Raw genomic sequence first — 16628 nt, forward strand, 5'->3', positions numbered from 1 at the left:
AATATTTTGAAATTTATTCTCCAGTACATTGGAAATCTGGAAGAAATGGATACCTTCCTAGACACACAGACACACCCAAAACTGAACCAACATGATAAAGGAACATGAACAGGTCAATAACAAACAAGATCCTGTTTCAAAATAAAAAATAAACGGACCAGCTATGTTCTAACAATAGAAGGGAAGCCAGCAAGTAGAGCAAGTGAATCGTGGGAGAAAGGTGAAAGGAAAAGTGACAAGCACTGGGGAATGAGATTGACAATTATATTATGTTCATGTAAAATATGACATGATGAATCCTACTATGTATAATTATAATGCATCAATTTAAAACTACAAAAAGAAAACTGGCTGGGATGAAGCTTAGTGGTAAAATGCTCCTGGAATCAATCCCTTTTATCATCAAAACAAAACAAAAAGAAATCCTTGAGAAAATATTACCAAATCATAATTCAAAAACACATTCAAATTTCATGCATCATAACCAAGTTGGGTTCATTCCAGAGATGCAAGAGTGGTTCCACATAATCAAATCAATAAATGTAATCCGCCCCATAAACAGAATAAGGACAAGAATTAATAAGCATCTCAATAGACACAGAGAAAGACTTAGACAAAATTCAGCACCCATTCATATAAAACACTGAAACTTATCTCAACAATTTAAAGGTTCTGTATGACAAACTCACAGTTAGCATCATAGTGAATGGGGAAACAATGAAAGCATTTCCTAAAAGAATGTCTGCTCTCACCAATCCTATTACTTGAAATTTATTGGGAGCAATTAAGCAAGGCAAGGAAATAAAAGGGATACAAATAGAAAATGAACAAATTCAATTATCACTATTTGCTGATGATAGATCCTATGCTTAGAAGATACCAAAACTCCACAAGACTTTGAGAACTAATGAATTAATTCAGTTAAAGTAACAGGATAACAAAATCAACATAAAAATCAATAGCTTACCTATACACCAATAATTACTCTGCTAAAAAAGAAAAGAAATCAGTGAAAAATTCCATACACACACACACACATATACAAACACACACACACACACGCACACACACACACACACACACAGAGCCTAGGAATAAATCTAACTAAGGAGGTAAAAGAACTCTACAATGAAAATTAGAGAACACTGTCAAAAGAAACTGAAGAAGACACTAGTAGGTGTCTCTTGTTCATGAATAGGCAGAATTAATATTGTTAAAATGGTCATACTACCAAAAGTGATCTACAGATTCAGTGCAATCCCCTCAAAACACCAATGATATCATTCACACAATTAGAAAAAACCAGCCCTAAAATTCCATGGATGAGTAAAAGATCCAGAATAACCAAAGCAATTCAGGACAGTAAGAGCAATGCTGCAGGTGTCATAGCACCCAATTTTAAATTATAATATAGAGCTACAGTAACGAATACAGCATGGTACTTGCAAAAAAAAAAAAAAAAAAAAACAGACACAAAGATCAATGGAATAGAATAGAAGAGACAAACCCACAACCCTCTACTTCTTAACAAAGTATCAAAAACACGTTAGAGAAAAAATAGACTTTTTAACAATGGTGCTAGGAAAACTGGGTATCCATATGTAGAAGAATGAGACTGGATTTCTATCACCTTGCATATAAGTCAACTCAAAGTGGATCAAATATCAAATACATAGGAATTAGATCAGAAACTTTGCAAGTGCTAGACTTCAGGTCAGCAATCCAACACACAGGTGCAGGCAATGGCTTCCTCAAAAGGACCCCTAAAGTTCAGGAAATAATACCAAGAATTAACAAATGAGATGGCATCAAATTAAAAATCCTCTCTACAGCCAAGGAAATGACTTAGAGCATGAAGTAAGAGCCTACAGATTGGGGGGAAAAATCTGTCAGCTACTCTTTTGACAGATGATTAATATCCAGAATATATAAAGACCTCAAATAACTTACCACCAAAAACCAATAGCCCCATCAATAAATGGACAAATGAACTAAAGGACTTTTCAAAAAAGAAATACAAATGGTCAAAAATATTCAACAGCTTTTAGAAACCAGAGAAATGCAAATCAAAACCACACTGAGATTTTATCTCATTTTGGTTAGAATGGCAGTCATCAAGAATATTTATACACTGCTAGTAGGATTGTAAATTAGTACGACCATGATGGAAATCAATATGGAAGTTGCTCAAAAAAAAAAAAAACAGAAATGGAAGCACCATGTGACCCAGGTATACCATTCCTTGCTGTTTATCCAAAAGAATTAAAATCAGCACAATAGAGCAATATACACATACCCATTTTTAAAGCAGTACAATTCACAAAAACCAAATTGTGGAACCAGCCTACGTGCCCAGGAACAGATGAATGGATAAAGAAGTTGTGGGTATATATACACAATGGATTTTTATTTGGCCATAAAGAAGAATGAAATTATGTCATATGCAGGAAATGGATGGAATTGGAGAGAATTATGTCAAGCAAAATAAGCCAGTCTCAGAAAAATCAAGGGTCATATTTTCTCTCACATGTGGAAGCTATGGGAAGAAAAGGTGAGGGTATCTCATAAAATTAGAATGGATATCAATAAAAGAGAGGTAGTGGACCACCAGGAATGAGAAGAGTAAAAAAGGAGGTACAGGGGAATGAAATTGACCAAATGGTGTTATATGCATGTATGAATATGTCACAATGAATCCCACTAATGTGTATAATTATAATGCACAATAAAAATTAATTTAAAAAACAACGACATGGGCCCTAGTGGGTCATCCTTTCCCACCATGATCCGACCTTCACTTCTCAGAGGCATCACAGCAGATCAGTAAATATACCAGGGCCTTCAGATGAGCAGTAAGGTAACTATCACATAAGGTTTAGGAAGGCTTTTTAACACCTGGTGGTGAGGTCTTACAACAGTGACTACTAATTAACTCCTAAAGACTATTTTTTTCAGACCATTCTAGACCAGATAACCCAAAAAGAAAAAAAGTCCTCAAATATCTTTATTATGTGAAACCTCTGAAGAATACTTCATTCTGGTTTATGTTTTGTTTTGCAATTGTAAGTAATTGATCTATTGTAAAGAACATTGTGTATCACTTCTTTACTGTTAGAACACTCGGAGACCAATTTTTGATCTGTCCTTATATCTAGGGTTTAGCTTTATACAAATACACATTTAACCTCGTCATTCTTATAATCTTATTTTTGATTTTTCTTCTTCTGTTTTCCATATCTATTTTGTTCCTTCCTTTGTTGAATTTAATGCTTTATATATAACAATAAAGGAAAAGAATGGAAGGAAGGAGGAAGGAAATTAGGGAGAGATACAAAGAGGAAAGGAACAAAGGAAGGATAGAAAAAGGAAAGGAAAGAGGGAGGAAAATAAGGAAAGGGGAAACAGAAGAGGTGGATAGAGGGAGGGAGGGGTTGGGGGAAGGAAGTAGGAAGACCTGGTAAGTTCAAACACATACATTTCAAGATGGCAAAAGAAGTCATTTCAGCTGCTATCAGATGAAAGATTCCTTGAAAGAGAAAAGTTGTGACATAATAGAAAAAGTCCTATACATTGTGTCAGAAGACCTAAGTTCTTCCCTAGTCTTGCCATCAGCTCATCGGATAATCCTGTTATATTAGTTGGAGTTCTCCAGAGAAAGAGAATCCATGCGATATACGAAGAGATCCATTTTAAGGTATTGGCTCCTGTGATTAATGAAGTGGAGTCCCACAGTCTGCAAGCTTCCTGGAAAAGGTAAGTAGTGTAATTTGAAGGATGAGAGCTGAAGGTGAAGATTCCAGTCTGTGTCTGAAGTCTTGAGAAACAAGAGTACCAAGAGTAGGAGAAAATCACTTTCTCAACATTTTTGTTCTATTCAGCACCTCAGTGGATTGGACCCTCCCACAAAAGGGAGGACCACCTGCTTTAAGCAGTTCACCAACTCAAATACTAATCTCTTCCAGAAATACTCTCACAGATTCACCTTAAATACATTTAACAATTTACTGGACATTTCGTAACCCAGCTGATACATAAACTTAACCATCACACTTGAACTAATTCCTTCATCTTTCTGGGTTTCGATTTCCTCATAGGGAAATAAGGATATTGGACAAGGTGGTCAGTAAGGTCTCCTCCAGTTGAATGTTACATGGTTCTTAGCAGATAAAGGAGGAAGGGGGAAGAGGAACTTGGCAAACCAGCCACCCTCAGATGCTGTGGCACCCTTGACCTCATTATTCTACTTCATGTGCTCTGAACATGGTGTCCCACAGGAGCAAGATTCCTCCCTGCCAACTCAACTTCCTCAGTTAGACTATGTGGAGAACTTTTGTACTTATCTTCAGAGCTTTGGAGGAGGGAACTTCTGTTAAGTCTAACAATGTATGTGGTATCATGCACTTGAGGGTACTTACCAACTGAGTTTTCAAATTAGAGTTTGAATCAGGATATGGAGGAAGAAAATCTGGATTACTGAAGATAAAACAGTAGGCTAGAGATTAGACGAATATGACAGATGCCATGCAATTTAAAGAGAGACTTAAAGTGACACTGAAAGAAAAGGTTTCCAAAGCATTTGAGGAGATAAGTAAATCAATGACATAAAGGATTTAGTTTGCAGTATTACTTGGAAAAAAATGGAAAAACATGACCTTTATTTATTTTTCACTTATCAAAATGGACATTTAGTAGATTTGCTTCCCCTTTCCTAGTAACTGTTTCCCACTGATCCCTTTCGAGAAATTTGGGGAATTCCTTTATTGTCTGTGGACCCTGTCAATCACAGAGCAGCCTTCTCTCTCTCTCCCAGGCTCCCCAACCATCAGGATGAAGTGGGTGTTTGACCCAAACTGGGGCAATTTTAGTACCCCAATCCCTGGGTGAGTTATTGTTTTGTGGATGGACATATGACACAAGAGAGATAATTTTCCATTTTTTTAAACCAGATTCATTGGATTTTCCATTTTCAAGACTTTTCTTTAGAGAGAAGCACAAGATGACCTGACCTTTCTGATCTGTACATGATGGACAGTTCCTTTTAGTTCAGACAGACAGCCATTTACTTGGTATTGATATCCAAATCACCTGTATAGATCTCTGAAGTATTACAATCTAAGTTAATGATTCCTCCATTTTCAAGTCAGGATAAAGGCATTCCAACATGTCTCTCAGGAATCACTCAGCGTTTCCTAGACTTGGTAAAATTTTGGCAACAGGAGAGAGGTAAGGTGTAATTCTTTTCTAGAGAAAAAAAAATGAAGGTCAAAGAATTTTCTGTGAGACACAGGAGAAGAGTAGTGTTGTAAAAGCAGATGAACTTCTTTATAATACTGATCAAACTAGGCATAGACCCAGTTGCTCAAAAGGCTGAGGAAGGAGGATCCCTTGAGCCCAAGAGTTTGAGGCCAGCCTGGACAACATAGCAAGTATGAAATGACAAATGTAATTATATTACATAAATTTCTCTAGAATTATTATTTTCTTTTTAAAATGTTTAGTCTGAGGAGAAAATGTGACCTCATTTCTTAAATGAAGCTTCACCATCTGTATTTATAGTTATCCATAGCTGCTAAGTTTAGGAGCTCCATGGTTCTCCTTTGGATAATTGCCCCTTCACAAACTGCAAAGGTTCAGAAGGCAGAATGCATGAAGATTAAAAGTCTTTTTATGCTATTAGAAAACTGGTCTTAAACTGGATGAATAGATGATTCTTCATTATTTTTCCCATTAATGCTACCACTTCATTCCTTTATTCATATCCAATTCATGCATACATTTATATCAGACTCAAGTAAAGTGCTAAAGACAATCTTGAAGACCTATAATCCAGTGGGACAAATGAACACTGTCTTGGTTTTATGCTGCTGTAACCGAATACCACAGACTGGGTAATTTATAAAGAACAAATTTACTTCTTACATTTCTGGAGGCTGGCAAGTTCAACTTAAGTGGGGAGAAGAGAAAGAAGCCAAACTCATCCTCTTACAGGAACGTCCCACCATAATCAACCCACCCCTCCATAATGGCGTTACTCCATGCATGCAGGCAGAGCCCTCATGACCTAATGACCTCTTAAAGTTTCTGCTTCTCAATATTGTTACATGAGGGATAAAGTTTTCAACACATAAAATTGAGGGACACATTCAAAACATAGCAATCCAGTTATTAAAATAGTGAGGCAAGGGCTTTGAGAGGTGGAATCTGGAGGTAACTGGAGGGTTGAGAAGGGGTGCACAACAAACTTGAGTTTTTGGTAAGGCAAGTTGCATGAGTTGAAATTTGATGGACCTTTGGGGCCTCTAATGCTGATATCCCTTGTCAGGAGGTACATGGAAAAAAATGAGATTTTTGGCTTCAGACTTTATTCTGGTAGCTCCCCTTTCCGATAGCATTTTTTAAGACACTCACGAAAACACTAGCTTACTATTTTTCAGAGTTATATTTAGTGCTTTATACACACTGTCTTTTTAAATCTTCAAAATAGCTCTGTGGTCTAGGTTCTGTTAGCATTACTTATAAGGAGCAGGAAGAGGATTTGATACTTCCCCATGCTTACAGATTTAGTAAAGGGAGGATTTGAGTCAGGGAACACAGTCTGCTTCAAGAAATGATGCTCTTAAGCAATGTGCAGTTCTATCTCTTTCCTTCTCTGAAAATGAGATTAAGTGGAATCCAGGTTAAATGATTAGCATAGGGCCTGGGCACATGGTTAATATGACCTTTCTCTCAGTTCTCTAGAATGGAAAAAGGCTACAGCGTAATCCAGGCCAGCCACCTCCATCTAGAAATGAGGAATTACTGAGGCCCGAAGAGGTTAAGTGGCTTTTGTGAGGGGATTTGTTCCAGGAGTTTGATCATTTAGAAAGATGCAAAGTCTTACACTGGAGATTGCTGATGCTGGTGACTCAGAGACATTTCAACCTAAAATTTTCAGTGAGAGAACAACAAGGCAAGCTTTGGCTATTGTTCTGGAGAGCAACTGCTACCATGTCAACCTCCATGACCTTGTAGGCTATTTGGGGTAATCAGACCCATTAGCTCCACAAACATGATGTTCCTGAAAAATCAAATAAAGCATAAATCCCACTGTTTTGTTGTCAAGCGATATAACATTATTAAAGAAAATATTTTCAAGAAAAAGAAAACAAAAAGAGGTGGGAAAGGATACTTCTCATAAAGTCATTGGGCATCTTCCACTGACCAGCTGGTAATTCAGATGAAACTCTTCTTTCTCTGGGCCTCAATGTTCTGATCTATAAAAATAATAACAGCACTTACCTCATAGTTTGGTAATAACAATTAAATAAGCTATTATTTATGAATTGCTTAGATTATCACCAGAAACACACTAAGCATAAGTTGGGTATTTTTTTTTTCCTAATACCAATTCTGATGTAGAGTAGGTAACAGTTGAACTGAGATATAAAGGAATTCTATCTGAAAGACAGGTGGGAAAGTGAACTTCTAATTAGCAAAAAAACGGCACCTGTGAAGACAAGAAAGCATACTAACAGCAATAACAGCCATCTATTGAATAAAGACAATGTGCCAGACCCCTTACCATGTGCTCCATAATGATGTTTCCATCAACAATGGACCGTGTAAACAATGGTGGTCCCATAAGGTTAAAATGGAGCTTATGTTTGTCAGTTTTTCATCACTATAACAAATAACTGAGATAATCAATTTATGCTGAGAGATGGTTTATTTTGGCTGATGGGTTTCTTTTGAAGGTTATAGCTCATGATTGATCGGCCCCATTGCTTTGGGCCTGTAGTAAGGCAACTGGAGCACCAGGTAGAGCAAAAGTTGTTCACCTCATCACAGGAAAGTAAGACAGAGTCAGGAAGGGGACAGCATTCCACACTCCCCTATAAGGGCAGTGCCCCGATAACTTGAAGACCTTCCACTAGGTGCTACCTCTTAAGGGTTCCACCACCTCCCAATATTACCTCTCTTGGAACCAAACTTTCTTTGGGTATAATCAATATGTAAACTATAGCATAACTGCAAAATTTATATCACTTAGTGACATTCTAATCATTCTAACATTATAACAATGCATTACTCATGTGTTTGTGTTAATACTGGTATAAACAAACCAACTACACTGCCCGTCATTTAAAAGTAGAGCACACACAATTAAGTACAGTACATGATACTTGATAATGAGAGTAGACAATGATGTTACTGGTTTATGTATTTACTATATTTTTATTGCTACTTCTATTTATAATGAAAGTGTACTGTCTGTCAGTATGCAATGTTAGGCCTACAGCAGCCTCAAACACCTTCCCTTCATTATGTATCTCAATTGCATAATTTTCTTTTGGGCTTGATTTAGTCTCATGTTGTTTTGTTCATCATGGCCTTAGGAGCAATAACCTGTATCTGTTACAGTTTGGGTATGAGGTGCTCTAATCAGTAACTTGTTTTTGGCTTTTACATTAGCTTATGGATAAGAGTCTGCCTTGAGTCTCAGAAGAGGCGTTGGACTTGAGCAATGCTAGAACTGTTAAGAATATGGGATTCTTACAGATGAACTAAATATATTTTGCACTGTGAGATGGACATGAGCTTTTGGAGGCCAGGGGTAGAACATTATGATTGGATATGAGGGTCCCCCCAAATCTGTTAATGCAAGAATGTTCAGAGGTGAAATGATTAGATTGTGAGAGCTATAATCTAATCAATCCACCCTAGTTTGAATGGACTGATTGGATGGTAATTGTGGGCAGACAGGGCATTGCTGTCACTGGGGAGCATGCGCTGGAAGAGTTCTTCCCTTCAGCCTCTCCCCCACCCTCTGCTTCTTGACCCCACCATGAGCTGAGCAGTTTTCCTTTGCTGGGTCCTTCCTCTATGATGTGCTGCCTCATCTTGGGCCCAAAACAATGGAGTTAGCACTATATGAACTGAGACCTCTGAAACTATGATCCCCAAATAAACTTTTCCTCTAAGTTGTTCTTGACAGGTGTTTGGTCCCAGCAATGAAAGAGCTAAACATAAAACATATAAAACATACATAGTCTAGGTGCATAGTAGACTATACTATGAAGGTTTATATAAGTACTACTTTATGAGAGTAGCATTTCCTTTTCACTTGCCTAGATCTAATATCAGCATGGTTGCACCAAAAAGATACATGAAGAAAGTATGACTTAGATCACTGCATTTTTCACAGAGAAAATACAGGTCTTCTGAATTATTATGCAAGGAAAAGTGGATTCACTGACTTAAATACTGTTTTTTTGGTTTAGAAATCTCAAAAACTTTGGAAATAAAAGTTATGCAACCCTTTGGGGATTGTGGCAGTTCAGGTCAGAGCTTCCAGGTGGAAACTAAGTAGGTGTCTGAATTCTAGTCTCATAAAAATGAGGGATGAATTGTTCTTTGTGTACCTGGATCAGTAGTGCTGTACATACTCTTGGTACTTAAGGCTGAGTCTGTATTAGTTATATTGACCAAGGATTGTTGAATTGAGATCAGGATTTTCCAAACTGATTCATGGACCTAAGGATTCTGAGCTTGTTGCAGAAGGTCCCTAAATCTATGTGCTTGTCAAATACTGAAAGAGTAACATGCATCAGAAATATATGCAATGGTATTTTCTACATGTAAGAAAATGGTGCTATAATAATGAAACTATGGAAGTGCCACCTATTACTAAATTCACAGTGGCTGTTTAACCATATGGTGTTATGAGGTGGAAATCAGCCTTTGGAGTCAACAGACTAGGATTAAAAATATACACTGTTGAGTTAGTAAACTGGAAAACATCCCTAAAATTTTCAACCTCCTTTCCTCTAAAATAGAAATAATAGGGCTTATCTTATGGAGGTGTTATAAGAACAAAATGAAACAATGCATGTAAAGTCTTAACATAATACTTGACCTATAGCAGATTCTCAATAAATGGTACCTATTATTATTTCTGTAAACATGTGTTTTCTTTACCAACAGCTAGTATCATGTCAGAATCTATCTGGAGCATTTTCTCATTCATCTTTGGGATGAAGTTCTTATTAGCAGATGCTTTCCATTTACTTAAGATATCAGTACTCTGTCGTGTATGTTGTAAATATCTTATTCTATAGAAAATTTTTGTAGCCTCTAATAAGCCCACTTCATAACTGTTTCAGAGTTAGAATCAGATGAAGAAATTAGGGTAAAAGAGACACACTCTCTATCCCCATGTAAGTTAATAAAGAAAAGCTCATTAAAAAGTTCCCTGTAGTCAATGTTCCCTGGGAGGAAAAGGAGAGGAAGAAGAAAAAAGGTGGACAATGTTAATTGGATTAATCCTGTTCAATGGTCTGAAGTTAAGAAAATGGTCTCTTTTGATCATTATGTTAAGCAAAATAAGTTAAACTCAGGTTAAAGGGTCCTATATTCTCTCTTATGAGGAAGCTGTTGAGGAAAGGGAAAAAGAAAGATTGGAGCAGATCTCATGAAAAGCAAAGGGAGATCAGTAGAAGAGAGAGTTCAAAGGGTAAGAGATGGGGAGGGAGGGGGCAAGTGCTGGGGAACAGTATTAGCCAAATTATGTTGTTATATTGTATGCATGTATGAATATATAACAACTCCCATTAATGTGTACAACTATAATGCACCAGTAAAAACTGTGGAAATAAGAAAAGAAAGAAAAGGGTCTCTTTGGGGCTTAAAATGGACACTTACTTTCTTGATTGGAGAGAGGAGGAGGAAAGTCAACTATGGTAGTTAAGAAAAAAAGTCCAAAGTATCTGGGTTAAAATTCTAACTTTCCAATTAGAGAGTTGAGAGTTTTGGGGGCAGACTGCTTAATATTGGTGGGCTTCAGCTTTTTGCCTACAATTTGAAATGATAACAGACTATAATGTGAGCAGGTGTCATACATGAGGAAGGCTGCTGGGGAACCATGATTAGTGAAGTGGGGTGACTAGTGGTCCCAGCCCCCAAGGAAAATCATATCCACCTGGAACTTCAGAATGTGACCTTATTTGTAATAAGGGTCTTTGCAAATATAACTAAAGTAAGTATTGAGGTGAGACAATTAGGGCAGGCCTATATCCAGTGAGAATGAAATTATATGAGATAGGGAAAGTAGAACAAAGGGACACAAATAAGGTAGTATGAAGATAGAGACAGTCTGAAATGACATGTCTATGAGCCAAAGAATGTCAAGAGTTGACAGAAATCAAAGAAGCCAGGAGAAAGGAATGGCAAGATTTTTTATTTTTCTTTCTCAGAGCCTCCAGAAGGAACCAACCCTCCTGGCACCTTGATCTGAGAATTCTAGCTTCCAGAATGATAAGACAATAAAATTTTAATCATTTTTGACTGCCAAGTTTTTGTGTGAAAGTTGTTAGAATCAAAATGGAGTTACTTGTGTCAAATCCTAACAAGAATAAATAAGTAAAGCAGTGAAGTCACAAAGGAAGGGATCTCATGTCTGATCACAAGAAGTAGCACAGATTTGCTGGACCAATCTTGCCCCAAGAACATAGCAACCTTACACAAAAAATAAGTCTGTGAGAACATCTGCCCAGCAACAGCCTGCCCAACCTTGGACTAACGCCAGCCTAATTATTGATCCTTGTAACCAAAGGTAGTGGTTTCAAAACACTTTATGCAATCCTCCTCACTTTACTCCTAAAACCTTTGTCTTTGAAAACCTTTGCCTTCTGAATACACCCATAGTTTACTATGGCATGCATAGCATACCTGCCCTACTCATTCTGGATCAAACTATTATTTTTAGAGAAGCTCTCTCTGTTATTATTTAGGGTGATGGTGGTAATTTGTCATGGCAGTTCTAAGAAACAAATAAATCAGTGGCCATTATCTCTGTGCTTAAGGAAATTTATAATCTCCTATAGGGGAGAAGATGAGCTAGGCTGAGACCCTTAAGGACTGAGCTAAGGTCTATCAGAGTCATGAAAACAAAAACTTCAAGTGTGTAGGAGGTAACAGAAAAGTTAGAAAAGTATAGAAGTTCTCCAAAAGTGGACTGAATTTAACAGGCAGAAATGGAAGTTAGGTTGGGAGGGAAGAGTACTCCAAGCAAAGGGTACTACTGAAGGAAAGCACTCAATGGGGCAAAGCTGAACATGTTCAGAGATGTCAAGTGGTTCACCCTGGTTGGAGTTTGACTGTGAAAAGAGGTCTAGAAAAGCAAGTTCGAGTGGAAAGGTCCCAGAAACTATGTGTGTATATTTCAACATATTTACATGCTAGAGATATCCTGAGCTGGTATCAAGATCATCTGGTCAAATATTGCTATTTTATATGTAGAAAAGGAAATTAAATTTACTTTCCCTAAGGTCTCATAGCTCGGTCTGTAATAGGGTCAGGACTAAAATTTGGATCATTTGTTTAGCAGTCATCTCTGCAGTAAATCTTTCTGTTTTATAAAATGCTCCTTCTCCTCTGGCCTACGTTTAATTTTTTTTTAAAACTAAATATAAATTAACTGTTACTTTTCGGGCTCCAGTTATTTATATTCAATATTAGCTACCTATCTGGTTGTGGCTTACAAACACACACAATAAATCTTTTCATAAAAATTTTTAGTGGTGTTGCTGGGCTCTCTCCCAACATTCCCTTCTATCTCTCCTAATCTTAGAGTATGTCTTGTAATTTAAAATCAGCCTAGAAAAATTACCATTTTAAAGTACTTTATTTATAATATTACATTACATGTTATTCTTTTCAATATAAAAAAATTAAATAGAAAAGTAACCAACTATCTTATTGCTAAGGTAACTCCTGTTGACTTTTTAAAAATAAAATATAAGTTCATGGTAAGAAAATTCAAATATTGCAGAAATGCAAATGGTGTGAACGGTTAGTTAGAAATTCCCCTTAATTTGCTCTTTCCTCAAATATATATGTCACCAAAAGACCCTTTTGTCTTTTCAGGAAAAAAAATACGTATGATGTAGAGTTTTTCTTAATGTAGCACCACATGCAATGCCCTGCACCTTGCTTTTAATTTTCCTTAAACGTATTTCAGGAAGCCCTTTCAATGTTGCAACTTAAAGCATCATTTTTAAAAATGATTTCATAATATGCCACGATCAGGGTCTACCACCATTTCTTTAACCTGTTCTCTATTATTTCCAGTGTTTTGATATTACAAACATGCAATGTTTTGTGTCTATTACTGTATCTAGAATGTTCTGTGACTATATCTGTAAATTTTTAGCAGTGAAATTACTGAAAATTATCATACTGTTCCTCATTTTAACACCCTTTAATCTGACACCCCCCACCCCACCCTACACACCACCCATTGCAATTAGAATAAAATCCAAATACCTTATCTCGGTTTACTTGGGGCTAAGACCTGATCCCTGCCAACTTGCCAACCTAATTTTCCACCAATTACTCCTTGATAATCACCCTAACCTTTGTCCTCAATGCTGCAAACTCATTCTTTACCTCAGGCCTTTGTATTTGTTTTTTCTTCTTTGTAATGCACTTCATGAGGTAGCTGGCTCTGTGTCAATGAGGTCTCAACTCAAAGTCACTGTCTCATAAGGCCTGGTTGATATGAACATTCTTAGAGCTTCATGGTATACTAATTTAAATGTTAGCATTTTACTCTTTAAGAATTATTCTTTCTTCCCTTCTGGAATGTGAGCCTCAGGTCAGCAGGAGCCCTATCTGTCTTATTCTTCACTACGTTGCAAGAGTTCAGATAAGTATATGCTCGAGTAATATCTTATAAATTAATGGTGTGGATTAAAATTGTCATATAGCTGTCAAACTGCTTTGCAGATAAAGCACCAGTTTTCACCATCACTGACCATGCCTGTTGTGAAAAACTCTTAGTTCTATCAAGCATTTATCATTTTTTACAATTGTCCTTTGAAAGGTCAAGATAGGGACTTACCTCCCATTTTGGAGTAATTTTTCTTTTTTACATAGGTAAGACCAATGTAGATAATTTAAACATATTCCTAAGTCCATCTTTGGAAAATAAGTAGGCAATAAGAGACATTATTTGAATAAGGACCATAGTAAACAAATGTGAATTTCTCAAATTACATTGAAATTTGTATGACAACTAGTAAGAATAATGAATTTAAAAACTGAATCCTTCTTAGACAAAAGGATGACTCTCCCTGCAACATACAATAAGACCTTTTTTAGTCTTGATTCCTTTTTCATTTCCTTACTTTCTTTCATTTATTTAATTAATCATCCATTCACTTCACAAATATTTATTGACTGCTTGAAGGCCCAGGCACTATACTAAATATCTTTCATCTGAACACACCCACCTTTGAGCCCAATTTTGCCAAGCGTTTGGTCTGGTTCTTAACTTCGAAGTCACTCTGGCTTGTACTGCAGAGTCTCTAGAAGGACAACCCGAACCAGAGATAAAGTCTGTACATGGAATCTTTAGGTGTGTCAACATAAATATTAATTCGCTAATCATCAAGTCTAGCTCTTTTATTTATGTAACATTATATTGAATTTTTTTAAGCCTTTCTCTTTCTTTAATTTTTTCTACGTTCCTCTTATAGAGATATTTATCTCAGTTCCCACTTTTCAGAGATTAGGAGCACCTAAGTTTGAATGAAATACCCACTCTTCAGATTACTTGGTAGGTGGGGTAAATGGACACCAGAGAAAAGAAATTGTTTTCCTGGTCCTAATGTGTACCTAATGTTAAATGCATGGGTTGCTGATTATTACTAATTTTTGTTTACTATTACATACAAATATTAGATTATTAGACACTTTTGTGTCTCATATTTCATTTTCCCTAACTTTTGTAGGGAAATGAGTGAAGGGCCCAATGAAGCAGAAAATATTACTCCCTCTAGGAAAAGAAGAGGGTGTGTATGTGGAAGTTGAGGTTACAATGAGGTTGCTGTGATGCTGGGGGTTCAGCAGTGGTCAACATTACATTCGCCCCTCTCCTCAAGCATTATTCTTCTGTTTTACCTACATGTACAATAAATAAAGCAAAATTAGTCATGCATACAAATAAAGTTTTTGCATTGGACCAGTTGGTCCAGTTTTGTATGCTAAGTTCCTTTCCTTCTTTGCCTCCTTTCGTTAATTATCCCTCTCCGGGTACCCAAACCGTCCACCTATTCCCCTCTGCTCTTCCTTCTACTTCCGGCTCCTGGTCTCCCTTGACTTTCCACCGTCCTCATCCTCAGCATCCCCTGTCTGCACGCGACTGAAGAGCTCTGCGGGCCAGCCGGCCCCTGGAAAACGTGAGTCAAAGCCAGAGCTCCCGGGTGGGGTCGGGGTGGTTCTGGAGGATCCTGCGGGGTCGAGGAGGTGGACCTGTGTTCCCTTCACGTGCGATTTGAGAGCAGCCTGGAGTTCTCTTTCAGGAAAGAGCTGGCAGTTTTTACTATTTCCCAATTGTTTACTCTCCAAGCTCGTGGGTCCACGCGCCTCGGGGCTGAGCTCCGCACGCCGAAACTTCATTTAGAGGGAGGGCAAAAAGGCCCACGAGGTTGGGACGGGGTGTGTGGATAACCTCCAGGGCACTTCCTCCCTTTCCGCGCCCTTCCCCCACTCCTCCAACCACCTTCGCGTAAACAAAACTGTCCCCCTGGGCGGGGAGAGGTCTCGCTCTTTCGCGCCCTCCCTTGCAAGGGGTTAATTTTCCGATCGCATGAGGGGGAGGAGATTTCCCCGTAGACGAGTAAAAAGCGTGATGGACAAACGTGCGGGCACTAAGACCGCAAGGCATTCATTTCCTCCTACGGTGGATGCGGACGCCGGGAGGAGGAGAGCCCCAGAGCGAGGACCCGGGAGCCGTGGCACAGGCAATGCTCAACCCTGGATGTAGCTGTGAGAGGCTGGGAGAGAGATCGACTGCCGGAGACTGAGCTGCCGGGGAAGACCTAGGGGGGTGGGTGGGGGAAGCAGACCGGAGAGCACTCGAAATCAAGCGCTTTACAGATTATTTTATTTTGTGTAGAGAACACGTAGCGACTCCGAAGATCAGCCCCAATGAACATGTCAGTGTTGACTTTACAAGAATATGAATTCGAAAAGCAGTTCAACGAGAATGAAGCGATCCAATGGATGCAGGAAAACTGGTAGGTGATGCTTTCGCGTGATACTGTTCCCAGGAGCCCTGTGCGTCTCCCTGGAGTACATTAATGTCGGTATTTCCCTGTCTGGGCGTGAATGGAGCGGAGAATCGCGGTAGCAGCTAGCCGAACGCGGAGTTCCCAGGTCTAGAAGACACTGGGGCTGCATGAAGCGCCGGGTCGGTGGGTGCCCTCTGTGAGCCGCTACTAAACAGGCATCTTTATATAGATTATATAACATAGAACATATATGTGTGCCAGGAGTGATGTCTGCGCGACAAAGAAGGCGAGAGAGATGCCACAGTCCGGATTCCCCACCTGTGCTACCTCCTGGTTTTTATCGAGATTTGGAGATTTTTTTTTTTTTTTGGCTGGGCCTTTCGCAACCGAAGTGTGCAGGGCAATGGAGGGAGGACCCTGTAGCTGGCTCTCTTTAACCCTCTCCCGCCCGCCGCCCTCGGCTCTGGTCCTTGCTTTCTCCCCATCCCTCGTGTCCTTCCTTTCTCCTTGCAGCTTTCCTACTTCACTGCCCTCCTCTGTCTGCTGCTCCTCAGCCGGATGCCTCCTTTCTAGAAC

The 16628-nt window shown here is 38.4% G+C and overlaps 1 protein-coding gene across 3 annotated transcripts in view; it reads left to right on the forward strand.

The window, feature by feature from the left end:
* Positions 1-15075: 15075 nt before the first annotated feature.
* Elovl6 (ELOVL fatty acid elongase 6) overlaps positions 15076-16628 on the forward strand; it is a 122927-nt gene continuing 121374 nt past the window's right edge. The window contains exons 1-2 of one of the 3 annotated variants that reach the window (XM_047566835.1): positions 15076-15218; positions 15938-16058. In XM_047566835.1, the coding sequence (XP_047422791.1) occupies positions 15970-16058 (89 nt within the window). In that variant the 5' untranslated portion in view covers positions 15076-15218; positions 15938-15969. Of the gene's footprint in view, positions 15219-15511; positions 15808-15937; positions 16059-16628 lie in introns of those variants that run through there. The other 2 variants (XM_047566834.1, XM_047566833.1) reach the window with 2 other exon arrangements.

Source organism: Sciurus carolinensis, chromosome 10, assembly GCF_902686445.1.
Source record: "Sciurus carolinensis chromosome 10, mSciCar1.2, whole genome shotgun sequence".
Taxonomy (NCBI): domain Eukaryota; kingdom Metazoa; phylum Chordata; class Mammalia; order Rodentia; family Sciuridae; genus Sciurus; species Sciurus carolinensis.